Below are 17,009 nucleotides of genomic sequence, written 5' to 3' on the forward strand. Positions count from 1 at the left end.
TTAATTACAGGAAAAATAAAATTATGCAAAAGAAAATCATGTTACATTTGCCCTAGAGTATACAATATTTATACAGTCATAATTAAATAATAGCTAATATGTTTACTAAATATGATGTAACTATATAACAGAAGGCAAAGTATGTGTGTTAGAGAGCTAAATCATCATGTAACATTACTAAGAAGACAATAATGTCTAAAATTGTTACATCAAGCAACATAATAGCCATACTATTTAGATACACTAAGATAAATAACAGAAGAAACAACTTTTGAAGTCAAAGTGATTGCCTCTGGGAGGGAAGGAAAGTTCAGGCAGGTACTACTATTTTTTATCATAAAGCCTTTAGAACTTACTATTTTATTTTTAAAAACTGTGTACACATGTTACTTTGACACATTTTATAGATATATAAAAGGAAATAAGGCCACCATTGTCTGATTTGTTTTTAGACAAGATATTTATTTTGAAGTTCCAAATGACATTAGCAGAATTGTGACTTTTATGTTTACCGAATGGTGCATGGGATAAAAAGGGGTTCTAAAACACTTTACTAGATCACCCAAACCCTACAACAGACACTCATGCATCGAAATTCTTGTAAAAGGAGCACTTCCTTACTCCTTCCACCCTCCCCTCAAAATACCCATGTTCACAAAGAACAAAACTTTACAGCTTAACCAACAAAAAAAGTGTCATACAATAATTCTAAGGCAATGTTTCTATGAAGACAGGAGAGGTAGCAAGCTGAACCACATTCACTGACCCTATCTCTCAGCTGCTCTTCCTCAACAGTCAGGTTTTTCCTGTGTACCCCACTTCATTATTTTCATCATCCTTACCTCTCTGTTTACTGGACATTCCCCTTGATCTAATACCAAACTTAGCCAGTCTAACTGTAACTCAGATGATAATCTGACCACTTCCTGGTAAGAACAGATGGTTAATGTTGTCACAGTGATTAATAAATACAAATATGCATTAATTTAACAATGAATTACATTTCATCCCATCCAGGCATGAAGAAGTTAAAACCTGGACTCACTGACCCTGTGTTAAAATTTAGTGCTAAACATAAGCAACAACACTGGGGCGTTGTTATTTTATCAAGACACCTGAACATAGCAAAATTAATTTTGTTCATTTTTATTAACATAGGACATACTAACCGAATATTACTTAATAAAATCAAGGTTACAAAGAAACTCACTAGCCAATAAACAAATGATATTCATTTGACTCTTCTCTTGGTTGAATGATTTTCTATTAATTAGTAGTACACAGCTATTTTTATCAATTTATGCTTAAACTGCCTTATGATTTCAATGAAATTTCTTAGCTTTTACTTATTGAATAATTTCTTCAACTGGGAATATTTTCATAATTCAAAATGGTTCCTGAAAATTAATGCATCCTTCAATGCCTTCTACTTAAGCTGGGTGCATTTAAAATGCAACATGATTCTTTGAAAGGTGACTATGACATTTGAGCATAAAGCCTATAAGAAAAAGAAATGTCTTCCCTCCCCCTATGCTTCACAGAGACCATATGAATGTTCCATACTCTTCATATTTAGCAACAGGAGTTCCTTAGAGATCAAACAGCAGAAAATAGGAGGAACTTAGGCCATCAATGCACTTGTAAAACAGATAAAACTCCAAATGTATTTTAAGATTCTACCTTCTCCACAGATGAGAAAGTGCTGAAAGGGCTCTTCAACTTTTCTTTACTGACATCCTCTCTGTGCCCCAATTAGAAAAAGAGTTGCAGGATGGTAGTCCTCCTTAAACAGCACAGACTCAATCTGGAAAGACTGGCGAAACCCCTCTCCCCCAACAATGTATCCCAGAAAATAAACTGCCAAGTGCAAGAGGGACAATTTTCAGAATAAATAACATTCTGAAGGACTGACAAAACAAAGACTATTTTTAGACAAAGAACACACCAAATACTCCAAAATTTCAGGATAACCATACATCAAGTACTTCGTGCAAGTAATATTTTTACCAGTTAAAAGTCATTATGAAATACACATTCTTTTAGCTGAATTTCATATGTTATATAAAACTTGAAAAGTGTGGCACATTTCTACCATTAACCATTACATTGCTTTTTGTTTTTTAAAAAAAGTATATATTAATCAAAAGTATACATTACCCAGGCCTTTTGATTTAAAATATAACTGAAGGAAAATATAAACTCTGAATAAACAGGCATTCTTCTACACAAACATGAGTTATTTCAGTAAAAAACAACAACAACAACAATAAAGCAATTTCAATGTAATCAAGCCACCTCTGATTAATACATACATTTTCATGCATGTGGAAAAATTATTTTTAACTAGAACTTTAAGAATAAGTTCCATAGCAAACAAGTTACAGCATTTATTCAATAAGGAATATTAAAATAATTCCAGTTAGTAAAAAATAAAATAACTTCAACCATATACATATTATAATTTATCATGTACATACTCCAAAATCCCCATAATTTAATTAGGAAATTTACAGAACATCTTTTTAAAGTATGTCTTAGGAAAACCAACCAAAACAATTGGTGCATTAACTAAAGAGAATGTGCATACACACTGCCATTTGACCTATATGCAAAAGTGGAATGAAATACATAGGAAATTAAGGTTACTGCTTTGAAAAATTTCTGGAATATTAGTACTTAAGTCAAAACACTTACCTGCAAAATAAAAACAGCCTGAGGTATTTCCAAAGCTGAAGTAATTTTCTGAATGTTAAATATCACAAGAATGAAAACAGTCTCCATTAAGCATTTACATGTGGTTTACAGTTGAGGCAGAAGATGAAGCTCTGCCAAGCAGTTTTCCCATTATCACCTGAATTCTTTCTTCCCTTATAAAGCATAAGCTTCAAGGGAAATGATTACATATAAAAACATTCCAAGTGAGTTGGGGTTCCTGACTGCAACATTTAACCAAATGGAAAGAGGAATTTTTTAATTCTCCTAAGCAGGACCTACCCAACCACTGCAGACAGGAGCATTAATTCTTATGCTAGATAAGGTAAGCATGTCCTTTGAAATCAAAGCTAAGCTTGACAAATAACTGTACTGGATAAACTGGATACATGAACCACCTCAACAAAGATGGTATTTTAAGCATTTATACACATGAAAATGATGAAGTATATTATTTAGATATGGTCTTTCTTCATCTTTCTCTGAATCCTGAAAGGTTAGCAAGTCGTTATACTCATACATCTTGTAATCCCTTTCTCCACAAAATACATACACATATATAGCATCATATATCAATATAATATCATCAACACAGCATAAAGATTTAAGCAGTAGACACAAGTCACATGAAAGAGGCTCTATGCATCATGTGGCCTGTCCCAATAAAAAGCAAACATTAGAATGCCATTTCAGCAATTACAGTGTTGATATGATCAATATAGCTAATTTTTTTATACCCGTCATATATTTTCAGAAGTCATCCATAGGGAAGAAGCAAACAACAAAGACTGCTTTTTTTTTTTAGAAAAGTTATGTGCCAACTTCAAAATGACATACTAACCAGACATCAGCATTCGAAAGCTAGGTTGAATAGGACTGGCCTTGATGCACATGCAGATGATTTGCTTTCATAATATAAAATTAAATGGTAATGTCAGCTGTATTACTACTGTTTCTATATTTATGATTAATTACTAGCAGTACAACTCCCAGAAGGAAGGAGATGGATCCAACAGCGATGTAAGCAATCCCCAAAAATGGATTTTTTCCTCCCATCCACGAAATAGTGCTCAAGATCATCCGTTTTCGTCCATCAAAATAATGTACAGGGTAATCTGAAGAGGGTATAGGAAGATTTTTCCATCTCTGGTTACTTGATGTTTAAAATATAATTTTAAAAGTTGCCACTTAATTGTTGGTAATTCATTTGTGTAATTCTAGGATATACAGGTACCTTACTCCTATGTTCTAAATCACACACACACAAAAAAAATATTATCTTGAAAGACTGATTTAGCAAATTAAATGTCAGTAGTAAAAGCCAAAATATTTTACCAAAACAAACAAAATGTAAAGGTTACGCAGTTTCTCAGGTGCTTTTGGTCTCATTACATGGAAGGGGCAAAAGACCTCAAAGGAATGCAACGTGAAAAAAATAATTCAAGTGAACAATGAAGCCCACACAAGGAGACTGACAGACCAGGAGAAAATGGAAAAATCAGGGACTAGAAGTCTCTGTGGGCTCAAAGAACACATGTAGCAAGAGTGTAGTTATGAGACTATGAAAAGGCTCTGAGCAAAAGGTCAAAGAGCATAACAAAGTTTTAACTTGCTGATTTAGAGCAATGGCAAAACTCACTCTGTGACACAGCTGATAGCTAACAGTGGAAGTGAACGGTGGGCTGTTAAGGAGATTTAGGAAATAGGGCACCAGTATAGTAGATGAATTATCTACATGGACCAGTTGTAGAATTTTGCAAGAGGTAAGGTAGCGAAGAAGCCAGAACCAAGTCTCCATGCAAAAAGTTTACAACTTTTTCAAAAGCATCTTTTGAATCTAGGGTTAGGCCCTATCTGTTTCTCTAGTTTCTTCAACTCTCCATCCCCACAGATGGGTCCCTATGGGTCCCTAACTCCCAATGGCAGGTTCGGTTCTGCTAACTTCTTAAATCAACCCTAAACTAAGGCAGGAATGATTTTAAGACCTCTAGCTAACCCAACATTCTGTGGGATACAGTATCAAATTGCCCATGCTAGTCTCTCTCTAGCATCCCAACCCTAAAGAAACAGGCTTCTGCCTTCATTCTAGAAGTCTTCAGTTCCCACCGTATGCCCAATTTTGAAAATTAACCCTTGATGTTTTGCAGGTCCAAATTCCTGCCTTATCAAGTCTTCTCAATCTGCCATATATATCATGCATTCCTTTAGATAGTTCTTTCAAAGTTGGGACCCTGCTGCAGAATTCCTGTGGCAATCATCTATCAACTAAGAATTCCTCAGTGCTTCACAGACTTCCCTTCATTGTGCCCTAGGCTACAGGTTGCTAAATGTGCCCTTACTCTCTAGAGATTTTCTGGATGCTAATTTTAACAGAGCTGCTCTCTAGTTTGACTATCTCCTCAGGATAATGTTCTAGAAATCAGCACTTGAACTGGGTCTGTCTGTCCAAAACTGCTCCAATGTGGATTTAGTTTCAAAAACTTGGTCACTTTTAGCTTGCCATAGCAGGCCATATTTACTTGTGTATTCAGGTGCAATATCAAGAGACTAGAATCCAAAAAAAACCTTATTTTGAAATTGGGTCTATTAATTTAACCATTTACTAATCCATTTTAAAACCAAAACCCACTTGGATTATGCCTCATTTGGATTATGAAAATAAAAAATGCAAAGATCAGCAAACATTTAAGATTCTAGCATTGGGAGATCTCTTCACTCACAGTGTATGTAAAATATAGGCTCCAGATTAAAAGATGTAAAGACTTTGGTTAGAATAAAAGAAATTACTATTTCCCTCCTAATAAAGACTGCATCTATGCAGATATGGGTTGGTGTAACTGAGTGAACTAGCGGAGATGCAGCCTATGTTGGTAGCTGAGAGTAAAATTATGGCCTTTGGAGTCAACAGCCTGGTTATGAACCCCAACTCATTGTTATTACCTGTGTAAAGTCAGGTAAGTTACTTAAGTGCTCGATATTCCTGTATTCTGGTCTATAATAGGGAGATATGCTGCTGCCTGAATTAAATAATGAGCAGAAAACACTCAGCACAGTGTTAACACATAGAGTGGAATAAATGTTATTTATCAGCACCGAATGTGAACTTATTAATGTGGAACAAAACAGCTAATAATAAAATATTTTGAGTTTTGATACTACCAAGAGATCAAAATTTTGAACAATTATATTGATACAAATTAACACATCCACTGATTTTTAATATCTAAAAATATATATATTAAAACATCCCAGTACCACTCAACTCCCAATTTTAGGTACTCTCATTGGCCTTTACATTAGGCCCAATTACAATCTCCCTTTTAAAAATACCTAGCTTGTTAATAAATCAATCACCTACATTTTAAGTAATTTACCAAACAATATGCTTCAAACCCCAGTACCAAGTATATGCAAATTGAAAACATTACTAGAAGATACAAATTTTAAAATACATTCTCGCATATACCACACATACTTTTGTAAAAATGCAGATCCCAAAACTAAAGCCCAAGGTAACATGCCACGTAACACATATAAGGTTGGAGTAGACTCCTTTCAAGCTCTATGAATCTGTATACCCAGCCAAAAAAGGATACTGTATGTGATATTCAAAGAGTATCGTCCAGCTGGTAATGTTGGGTGTAAATCACTTTTCCTTTCTATAAGACGATACAATTTGCGAAAAGTAGGTAATGCTGCAGTACGCATCCAAACAATAAAATCCTCATTTATGAATCCATTATTATCTGGGTCAGAATCCAGCATGTAAACTGGTTTAAGCCAGTTTACAGGCTTTGTTGTACCTTAAAAGGAGTGGGGAAGGGATGAGGAGACAAAATATTACATTGTGAAATTAAAGTGGCAGAGAAACAAATAAATTTGGATACTAAATAGGGGTTTATTCAAAAGAAGCTTTGCTGCAATTTTAAAATATTATAGCTGAAATGCTTATAAGACACCACAGAAACTGAATTCATAATTAAAAGTATACATTTCCTTTAGAATTTTAGTACATTAGAACATTTACCTAACTTGGTATGAAGGTGAGGAAAGAAAAATTGTGTTTTTCAAAGCATAAACTTTAAGATTCTGAAGACAGAAAATTTTAAATACTTCATTAAAACTCCTAGTTTAATTTTTTAAGGGATATTAGTAATGTTTTACCTTTAAATCGTTCTTCCAGGTTGTCTCCTCCAGGGGGATTTCTGAATTTCACATTTTTATCTGTCCACCAAGCAATACCTTTCTTTTTCAAAGCGATAGGTACAGGATAAGAATCATTGCCAATAAGAAACAATTCTAATGTATCTAAACACAAGAAAAGGAAGACATTACTAAATATCTCTTGAAAACTCATAGCAACTGCTTAACTCTGTGAGAAATAAGGACCTGATATTTGCTTCCAAAAGTGGTTGTGACAGAGTAGGCATATGATTCACATTTGTTCTTTATTCCTATGTGGATTAACTATGGTAACTTTATAACGCTAGATGGACTTCTCTTCCCTTAACAGAGTTCTAATTCACTTACCCATAGGCTAGCTGACATGCACTAAGATCAAATGTTTTAACATTAACCCAACTATAATTGCAAGGTAAATCTACCTTTCCTTCCTTCCTTCCAATAATGCATCCCTAATTGCTTCTTGCTTATCCATTTATCCGTCTGCGCTGTCTAATACAACAGCCACTAGGCACACAGGGCTACTGAGTCTTTTGAAATGTGGTTGGTCCAAATGAGTATGTTCTGTAAGTGTACAATACACATCAGATATCAAAGACTTAGTATAAAAAATTAGAATATGAAGTATCTCAACTTTTATATAGCATTACATGCTGAAGTAATAGTATCTTGGATATACTGTGTTACATAAAATGTATTACTAAAATTAATTTCACTTGTTTCTTTTCACAGTTTCAAATAGGACTATTAGAAAATTTAAAATTACCAGGCCAGGCGCAGTGGATCACGCCTGTAATCCCAGCATATTGGAAGGCCAAGGTGGGTGGATCACAAGGTCAGGAGTACAAGACCAGTCTGACCAATATGGTGAAACCCCATCTCTACTAAAAATACAAAAAATATAGCCAGGTGTGGTAGCACGCGCCTGTAATCCCAGCTACTGGGGAGGTTGAGGCAAGAGAAATGCTTGAACCCAGGAAGCAGAGGTTGCAGTAAGCAAGATCACGCCACTGCACTCTAGCCTGGGCGACAGAACGAGACTCTGTCTCAAAAAAAGAAAAAGAAAAAAAAAAAGAAATAAAGAAAATGTGAAATTACCTACAAGACTTGTATTTACAGCTCACATTATCTTTCTATCAGATAGTGCTGCTCTAAATGATCAATTATAGCTCCTTTTCAACGACAAAAATAAAGTGAGTGGGAAGGTCAGCCTGACTTTTATTTTAAGTTATATGAAATACGAAGATTAGCAGAATGTTTCTGCTTCTTTCTTCTCAGAGACAGAAATCCATTCTAAAATGTAAGTATGCTCAAAAGAAAATCACAAAGCATTATAATACCCCATTCAATACTCGATTTAGTCTTAAATGTTGGAGTTTCTCAATTTCATTCATGTTTACTAATCAAATCTGTAATGAAATTATGCAAATTGTCCTAATTATATATGTCTATATTTGTATCTATATCATACCATTAAACATGCTGTTGGCAATAGCTCCACAAGGAGCAATTGGTTTGTCTTCATTTCTTCGATAAGGCTCACATTCCTTACTGGGGTTCTGGTTTTTAGAAGGAAAAGAAAAGAGAAACTATTATCCAGGCCTTTGGGAGAACTATGAGCTATCCCTAAATTATGAGCTATCCCTAAATTACTGATTAAGAATTCAACACCTATATTTTCCTCACTTGTAATACATAGGCCTGTAATGTAAGTAGGCTATAAATAACACCACATTTAAATATTCAAAATGTATTCTGAACATTACTGTCTTACCTTTGTAACATAACCTTTACTTGCATATGTTTTGTCATATATGCATGTATCAAATAAACATCCTTTTGATTTTCTGATCACAGAAACATTACCACAAAGGGTTTTCTGCCCAAGAAAAATTAAGAAATGGTCTATTGCCAATCCAGTTGTGATACAAGAAAATCTTAAACTGGAACTAAAGACGCTGGAGGTTCTAGTTCCTTGGGCAATTCCTTTAATTTAACTGGGCTTCACAAAATAAACACGTCCAACTATACAATCTCAAATTTTGTGATTTGGGGTTAAATCCTATATCTAAGAAAGGAAGGAAGGAGTTTAGTGCAGATTCCTAGAATATATCAATCTTTAAACTGTGCATCCAGGTACAAGAAAAACAAAAATGCTGACAAGGCAGAACATTTGCCTGTGGTCCAGATTTGGTTTTGACTTAGTCCCTACTGAGGATCTTAAAGAGGTGTGGCAGTTATGGGATTCAACTAGAAATTGTATCAAGTCTGAGGTTAGGTGTATGTCTGAGCTGGGACCCTCCCGCCACATTAAGCTATGTCTCAAAACACATAAACATACCAAGATAATCTCAATTAGAAATTAAGAAGACCCTAATTAGACCTCTTAGGATTATTTCATTACCAGCTAACATTGACTTGTATCTATATTCTCCATGTCTAGACTGGAAAAAAGCACTTGTGTGAATGGAAAAGATAAGAGAAGGCTAAGGAAGCCTGTGGCAGGTATCTCATAAAGTCTCTTCAATATTTGACTTCTCAGCTATTTGGTCCCTACACCATCTGTATTGATAAAGCTATTAACATTAGGGCAAATATATCTGCTAGCCACTAAATTCTTAAGGAAGTTTTAAAAGAAAGGAAAATATTATTTACTACCTATGTGTCAGGTACTAAACTAAGCAATGCTAGGTACTTTGCATTAACTGGCTTACAAAAGCTATTTGACAAGGGTCGGGCACGGTGGCTCACGCCTCTAATTTCAGCACTTTGGGAAGCCAAGGCGGGAGGATCCCTTGAGTCCAGGTGTTCAAGATAAGCCTGGGCAACATGGGGAAACCCCATCTCTACAAAAATACAAAAAATTAGCCAGGCATGGTGGCGTGCGCCGTTAGTCCCAACTACTTGAGAGGCTGAGGTGGGTGGTTTGCTTGAGTCCGGGAAGCAAAGGTTGCAGTGGGCGGAGGTCATGCCACTGTACTCCAGTCTGGGTGACAAAGTCAACCCTGTCTCAAAAAAAAAACAAAAACAAGCTGGGCACAGTGGCTCACGCCTGTAATCTCAGCACTTTGGGAGGCCGAGGTTGGTGGATCACGAGGTCAGGAGTTCAAGACCAGCCTGGACAATATGGTGAAACCACATCTCTACTAAAAATACAAAAATTAGCCAGGCGTGGTGGCGCACGCATGTAATCCCAGCTACTCAGGAGGCTGAGGCAGAGAACTGCTTGAACCCAGGAGGCAGGGGTTGCAGTGAGCTGAGATCACACCACTGCATTCCAGCCCGGGCGACAGAGTGGTGAGACTCCATCTCAAAAAAAAAAAACAAAGCTATTTGATGAGTACCTAATATGTAGCATGTACTATACTAGGTGCTAAAAACAGAAAAATGAAAAGAATACGATCCCTATTTTTAAGCAACTCAAAATGTAACAAAGGAAGCAGACCCTTACAAACCAACTGTCATAAGAAATAAGAGCCAGGATGAAGAGAACACCACATGCCACTAAAGAACTTATTTCTGTGAAGGTAATGGTGAATGTAGCTGGAGCATGCCAAGAGGCAGGATGATATGTGATGAGATAAGAGGATTACGCATAGCTCAGATCATCCTGAGATTTTACTACAAGTGCTAATATGACCACTAAAAGATTTTAGGTAGTGAAGTGATATTTATACTTTTTAAAAACATCTCTATAGCTGCTATGAGAATGGCCTGGAAAGGAGCAGGCTTGGATGATGTGAGACACAATTTGTTTATCAAAGCAAAAAGTGGTAGTGACTTGGAACAAAAAAATAAATAAAACATGTAAAGAAGCACATTTTTGCATGGAAGGACACTTAGAAAAATAGCAGGCCTTGAGATGAGAAGACCTCCAGGGAAGAGTAAAAATGGCATTCTAAATAAATGAAATGCTAAATGGCAAGACGAGCAGATGACTTGTGTCACAATGCATGGTTATGGAGCAGCAAACAAGGCCCAGGGCAGCCAGGCCTTGTTTAATGTATTAAAGATAGTATATAAGATAATGAGGCTGATGCCAGATTGTAAAGGGCCTTACACATAATATCTGGCCCTTTACAGAAAAAATTGATCAATTCCTGGTCTGGCCTGAAATCTTTGCTTGCAGTTTATAAGAATCAGTTTCAGTTTTCTTTACGCTCAATGAACAGAGCACATATGTAAATAAAATAATTGTAAACCAGCCACCATTTCTGGGGTTTTGGAACACACACAATCTATACTCCCAAAAAAACACATTCAGAAAGGTCTAGAAACTTGGTGTATCTCACAGTACATCATCTTCTCTGGATTTGAGTGCTAAAGATTGGATCCTATGGAATAAACCCCACATAGATTCAGACTATCATAGGCCTAACCAGAACCCTGGGTATACCAAGGAATCTTTAAGTAGACTTGTATTGCTTAAAATCCCACACATCAGGAACTGATGATCAGCAATAAAACCAATCAGGGCAACCTAGAGCAGTTACAGTTTATGTTTAGGAGGCCCCTGCTGCTCACAACATAGTCCTAAATTGTATTCTAAGAGATTCGTCAATTCTAAGAAATCCTAAATTGCTCAGGGCCTCTGAATGTTTGTTGCATTGGCAACAGTAACATAAAATACTTAGGGCCGGGCGATGGCTCACCCATGTAATCCCAGCACTTTGGAAGGCCGAGGCGGGCGGATCACCTGAGGTCCAGAGTTTGAGAACAGCCTGGTCAGCATGGTGAAACCCCGTCCCTACTAAAAATACAAAAATTAGCCGGGCTTGGTGGTGCACACCTGTAATCCCAGATACTCGGGAGGCTGAGGCAGGAGAATCACTTGAACTCAGGAGGTGGAGGTTGCAGTGAGCCGAGGTCAGGCCACTGCACTCCAGTCTGGGCGACAGAGTGAGACTCTGTTTAAAAAAAAAAAAAAGAAAAAATACTTAGGCACTAGCCACTACTATGGAAAACTAAAAAACTGAACCACAGTAAACAAACTAAGATCCCCTAGTCCACACAGATTTCCAAACCAGTCTGGGCGTCAATGCATTTGTGCAAATTTCAGGAAAAAATATTTTAACTAAAAATCTTTATGATACAGGCCAGGCACAGTGGCTCATGCCTGTAATCCCAGCACTGTGGGAGGCCGAGGTGGGCGGATCATGAGGTCAGGAGTTCAAGACCAGCCTGGCCAACATGTTAAAACCCTCTCTCTACTAAAAATACAAAAATTAGCTGGGCATGGTGATATGCGCCTGTAATTCCAGCTACTCGGGAGGCTAAGGCAGAATTGCTTGAACCTGGGAGGTAGAGGTTGCAGTTAGCCGATACTGTGCCACTGTACTCCAGCCTGGGCGACAAAGTGAAACTCCATCTCAGGGGGAAAAAAAAAAATCCTCACTATACAAACTATAAATGACAACACTTTAATTTCATCCTAACAATTCTAACTGAACAGTTACCACATATTCTTATTTTACAGATATCATATTTTCATATTTATCATTTTACTTACAAGCAAAGCACTAGAATCTCCATTTAGTTGACTATCATCTCGAGATTTCACGTAACGACGATGGTTTTGATAGAAATTAGACAGTCCATAATACATAAACACATTGCCCTAGAGAAACAGAGAGGGAAAAATTTTCGTACAAAAACTATTCTGTATAAACTTATTTCATGTGTACATAAAAGCTACGTAATTTGGACTTTACTAGGTTACAATTTGTAATAGGTAGTGGGGTAAATTCCACCAGTACTTAGCAATCTAAAATGGCACAACTGTAAATAAGGTTAAAGAAAGTACGTTACAAAATTCCACAAGTAAACTTTAAAACTATACTTAAAGACATCAAAGAAGTACTATTTACATTAAAAAAGAATCTTCAAGGAATCTATTAGCCTACTCTGAGCTACTTTCAATTTAAAATTTTCTCTAATTCAAACTGGTCTTCACCCAGTTAGCATCAACGTTTCACAGGGATAATGGTCAAACTTGTTTCTTTTTTTTAATCCCAGAGACTACAGACTTGCTATGTTGCCCAGGCTGGCCCTTAATTCCTGGGCCCAAGCTATTCTCCCACCTCTGTCCCTAGATGCTGGGAGGTATGCACCACAGGTTTGTAGCACCAGGTCCAGCTGAAACATTCATTTTTTTCTTGTCCAAGTGAATTCTGAACTTCAACTGGGATGTAATAAATTCCTCAAGAGTATACTATATGAGTTAATAAACTACTAATTAGTAGAGTCTCTATGATAATAAGCCACTTTATAATAATCAAGAAAAGTACTTTAATATATTTAATAGAGCAAACTTTGAAATAACCTGGGAAAGAAGGGTAACCTATAAACATTACAATTATTTAGAAGATGTTAAGAAGCCATTTAAATGATTATTTTTATAAGTAGCAAACATTAAGCTATTTTCTCATTTCTGGATGCTACTTGTATTTTCTATATTCTTATCCTTAATTAAAAGTAATTCAGTAACATTATAAGCATACATCATTTGATTTGCTATTTTCATATACACTATCAATTATTTAATGCTTGACTTTCAAATGTCAAACCATGCAAATTTTCCCATTCTATATAAAGAAAATGTTTACATGGAAACTTTCTTGTGGAAGAGGGGGAATATCAAAATTGCATCACAGAAATTGAGACAATGAATATTCTTTTTTAAAAGGAAGTATTACCTCAAGATTCGGTACAGTAAATTCAATTTGCAAACTGAGAGATTCTTTGAATAAACACTGAGACAAAATAACCTACTTGAAGTTCCCTGAAAAGAGTTTAGTCCAATTCAAAGTTTGAGCTTGTGAAGAAACACAGAATCCACAAGAGAATGAATCTGAGGTTGACTGCCTTTGCAAACAACAAGTTCGGAAGTATTTTTGGAATGGGAGAGAAAAATAATGGAGCTTCTGTATCACTACTAGTCTCTCATTTCTTCAATTGTGCCTGTTCTGACAAAAGCAGAACTTATTGCATCTTTATTGCCTGCCCATCACATTGAAAAATCATGGACTTATAAAGATGCTTTAAATGTATATTTTGTTTTTGCTGAAACAAAGTTAAATAATTACATTTGTCTTCTACAAAATTTGTTTTCATGTTTTATTCAAAGACAGCACTATCCTGTCCTTTATCTCAGTGCAAGAGCATCTATAACCACTAGATGGCAACCAACTATTAGGGACTATTAAAGTCATCACTACCTTTAGAAAATCTTAAGTGCAGAAAATCTAAAAAGTTGGCTTGTATTAATGCAGTTTTGCTCCCTTAAGAATAATTATTTTAAGCTCAATTTTCAGGCACAGGAGAATACAAAGTGGTCTTTACATGCCTATCTGAATCTTTATGTCCGTTAGCATGTGCTCAGAATGGCAGTGTAAATGCAAACAGATGAATTTCTAACTACTTATAAAAAACATAAATGATCAGTAAGGTTTTAATAAGTGTTTGCATTTTTTACAATGCTTCATATGTCTTAAAAATAATTCAATTAAGTGATGGGAGAATTATTATTTTCTAAAGTAAAGCTTGCTTTAGTATTGTAAGTATGCAAAATAATTTGAGCAATAATTTTAAAAATACAAGTATATATACCTTTATAAAAAATTGATTTGTACAGTCATAAAATTATCTAGTGAAAGGATAAAATACAATGTCTTAAATTTTGTCTACAAAGAACTAAAATAAACCATTCAAATAAATGTATTTAATTACCAGACAGCAAAATCCAACAGCCAAACACATAAAACGATCTTCCTCAAAAGCCTATAAATTCCAGTAAATTAAAGTGACTCCTCTATAAAAGGAAAATACCTAGTAAAAGACATTTAGTACAATATCAGTATTTTTTAAAGCATGGCTTTTCTAGCACATTACTTGGAAACACAGACCTCAAATGACTTTTCTAGTGTGAAGTTAACGGTACAAATGCAAGGTGTCACATCCGGAGATAAACATTTATTGCAGGGACTGGAAGGCTCTGTTCCGGTATAATCAATCTGCAAGAGAAAAATATAACTAAGCACTTCCTTAGAGAAAGTGGATACCTAAAACACTCTGAAATAAATTGCTATTAAAAGGAAAATTAAGTCCAATGAAATGAACTAGAGCCCAGACAAAAACTGTTTTTAAGGTCATCTGTTTGACAGTGTAAAGTGGTAAAAACTGGAAAGGGTCCTCTGTTGTACTACTGGCTGATCTTTCCAAGTAAAGTCCTCTCTTCTTTTTATCAAAGAAATATATTTATGCATAAAATCATATATACAAAATTCAAAACTGCATGATAAAGATTTACATAGCTAAAACATCTAACTATTAAAATACTAGATTAACAGAGATCCTCTTAAATCTTACAATCTTAAATACTTTTCAGTCCAGCTTTCCATGACATACTTTTGAAAAAAATTAGGTTATCAAGAGCTACTGTTTTTTCAACACCTGGTGCTGAATTTGTCTTTGTTTTGGGTTCGCGGCAAGGAGCTTTATGCTTGGAATTTCCCAGGTGATAAAAGTATCTTTGTTATTCTTAAGCCCCTTGATTCACACCAGGGTTTATGTTAACAAGATGGCTCAGGATAGCAGCTAGTCACCAGAAAGACTAATTGTGTGATTAGGGGCCTTTGGCCCAGTCCAACCTCTTAGGAGGAAAGTGGAGCTAAAAATTTAGTTCAATCAATTAGTGTTCAATCAATCAAGTCTTCATCATGAAGTCCAATAGAAACTCTAGACACTGAAGTGAAGAACAGTTTTCTGGTTGGTGAATCCACTAATGTGCCGGGAGGGAACTACGTTCTAAGTATACAGGGAGAGGGAATAAAAGCTCTGCATTCAGGACTCTTCGAGATCTTGCTATATGTGTCTTCTAGGATCCCCTCTGAATATATAGACAGTTGGTCAGAAATATGGGTGACCTGGAGATCCCTGAACTTGCAAATGGCTTCTGAATTCAGGGAAATCTTATGGCGAGGTAGTGAGAAGGGTCTTGGGAACCCCCTGGATTTGTAGCCAGTTGACAAGTATGAGTGGCCGGAGAACTTGACTTGCAGCTGGTGTCTGAAGCGGGGGCAGTCTTGTTGGGGACCATGCTCTTGAAACTTGTGGAGTCTGACACTAATTCAGGGTGGTTAGTTCCAGAATTGAACTGCAGTATACTGGTTGATGTCAGAAGATCTGGCCTGATAGCTAAATTGAAAGCTTTTTTTTTCCTGTCATAAAAATAGACTATTTTTTATAGTTTAAGGTTCACAGCAAAACTGAACAAAGTACAGAGTTCCCATATACCCTCTGCCTCTGACACACACACAACTTCCCCCACTATCAACATCTCACATCACAGTGGTACATTCGCTACAATCGACGAACCTACATTGACACATTACCATCACCCAAAGCCCACCGTTCACATTAGGGTTCACACTTGGTGTATATTCTATGGGTTTTGACAAACGTATAATGTGTATCCACCATTATGTTATCATATGGAATAGTCTCTCTGCCCTAAAAAACCTCTGTACTTGATTGATCCCTCTCTCTGCTAACCCCTGGAAAGGACTCATCTTTTTACTGTCTCCATAGCTTTGTATTTTCCAGAATATGAAATCATACCTTATGTACCCTTTTCAGATTGGTTTCTTTCACTTATACTCATTTAAGATTTTATATGTCTTTTCATGGGTTCATAGTTCATTTATTTTTAGCAATAAATAATATCCACTGTCTGGATGTGCCACAGTTTATTGATTTGTTCACCTACTGAAGGACATCTTGGTTGCTTCCAAGTTATTGAAATTATGAATAAAGCTGTTAAACATCCATGTGCAAGTTTTTGTGTGGGCCTAAGTTTTCAACCCACTTGGGTAAATACAAGGTATGCAATTGCTGGGTCATACAGTAAGAGTATGCTTACTTTTTTTTTTTTTTTTTTGAGACAGAGTCTCGCTCTGTCGCCAGGCAGAGTGCAGTGGCGCAATCTCGGCTCACTGCAACCTCTGCCTCCTGGGTTCAAGCGATTCTCCTGCCTCAGCCTCCCGAGTAGCCAAACTACAGGAGTGCACCACCACACCCAGCTAATTTTTGTATTTTTTAGTAGAGGCAGGGTTTCA

General features: G+C 36.1%; 1 protein-coding gene across 2 annotated transcripts in view; it reads right to left on the minus strand.

Moving 5' to 3' along the window:
- Positions 1 to 441: 441 nt before the first annotated feature.
- TMEM30A (transmembrane protein 30A) overlaps positions 442 to 17,009 on the minus strand; it is a 32,297-nt gene continuing 15,729 nt past the window's right edge. Inside the window, exons 2-7 of one of the 2 annotated variants that reach the window (XM_025381359.1) lie at positions 14,799 to 14,906; positions 12,404 to 12,511; positions 8,366 to 8,453; positions 6,877 to 7,020; positions 6,309 to 6,515; positions 442 to 3,827 (exon numbers count right to left, since the gene is read on the minus strand). In XM_025381359.1, coding sequence (XP_025237144.1) covers positions 3,634 to 3,827; positions 6,309 to 6,515; positions 6,877 to 7,020; positions 8,366 to 8,453; positions 12,404 to 12,511; positions 14,799 to 14,906 — 849 coding nt within the window. In that variant the 3' untranslated portion in view covers positions 442 to 3,633. The remainder of the gene's footprint in view (positions 3,828 to 6,308; positions 6,516 to 6,876; positions 7,021 to 8,365; positions 8,454 to 12,403; positions 12,512 to 14,798; positions 14,907 to 17,009) is intronic. The other variant, XM_025381360.1, reaches the window with a different exon arrangement.

Source organism: Theropithecus gelada, chromosome 4 (assembly GCF_003255815.1).
Source record: "Theropithecus gelada isolate Dixy chromosome 4, Tgel_1.0, whole genome shotgun sequence".
NCBI lineage: Eukaryota > Metazoa > Chordata > Mammalia > Primates > Cercopithecidae > Theropithecus > Theropithecus gelada.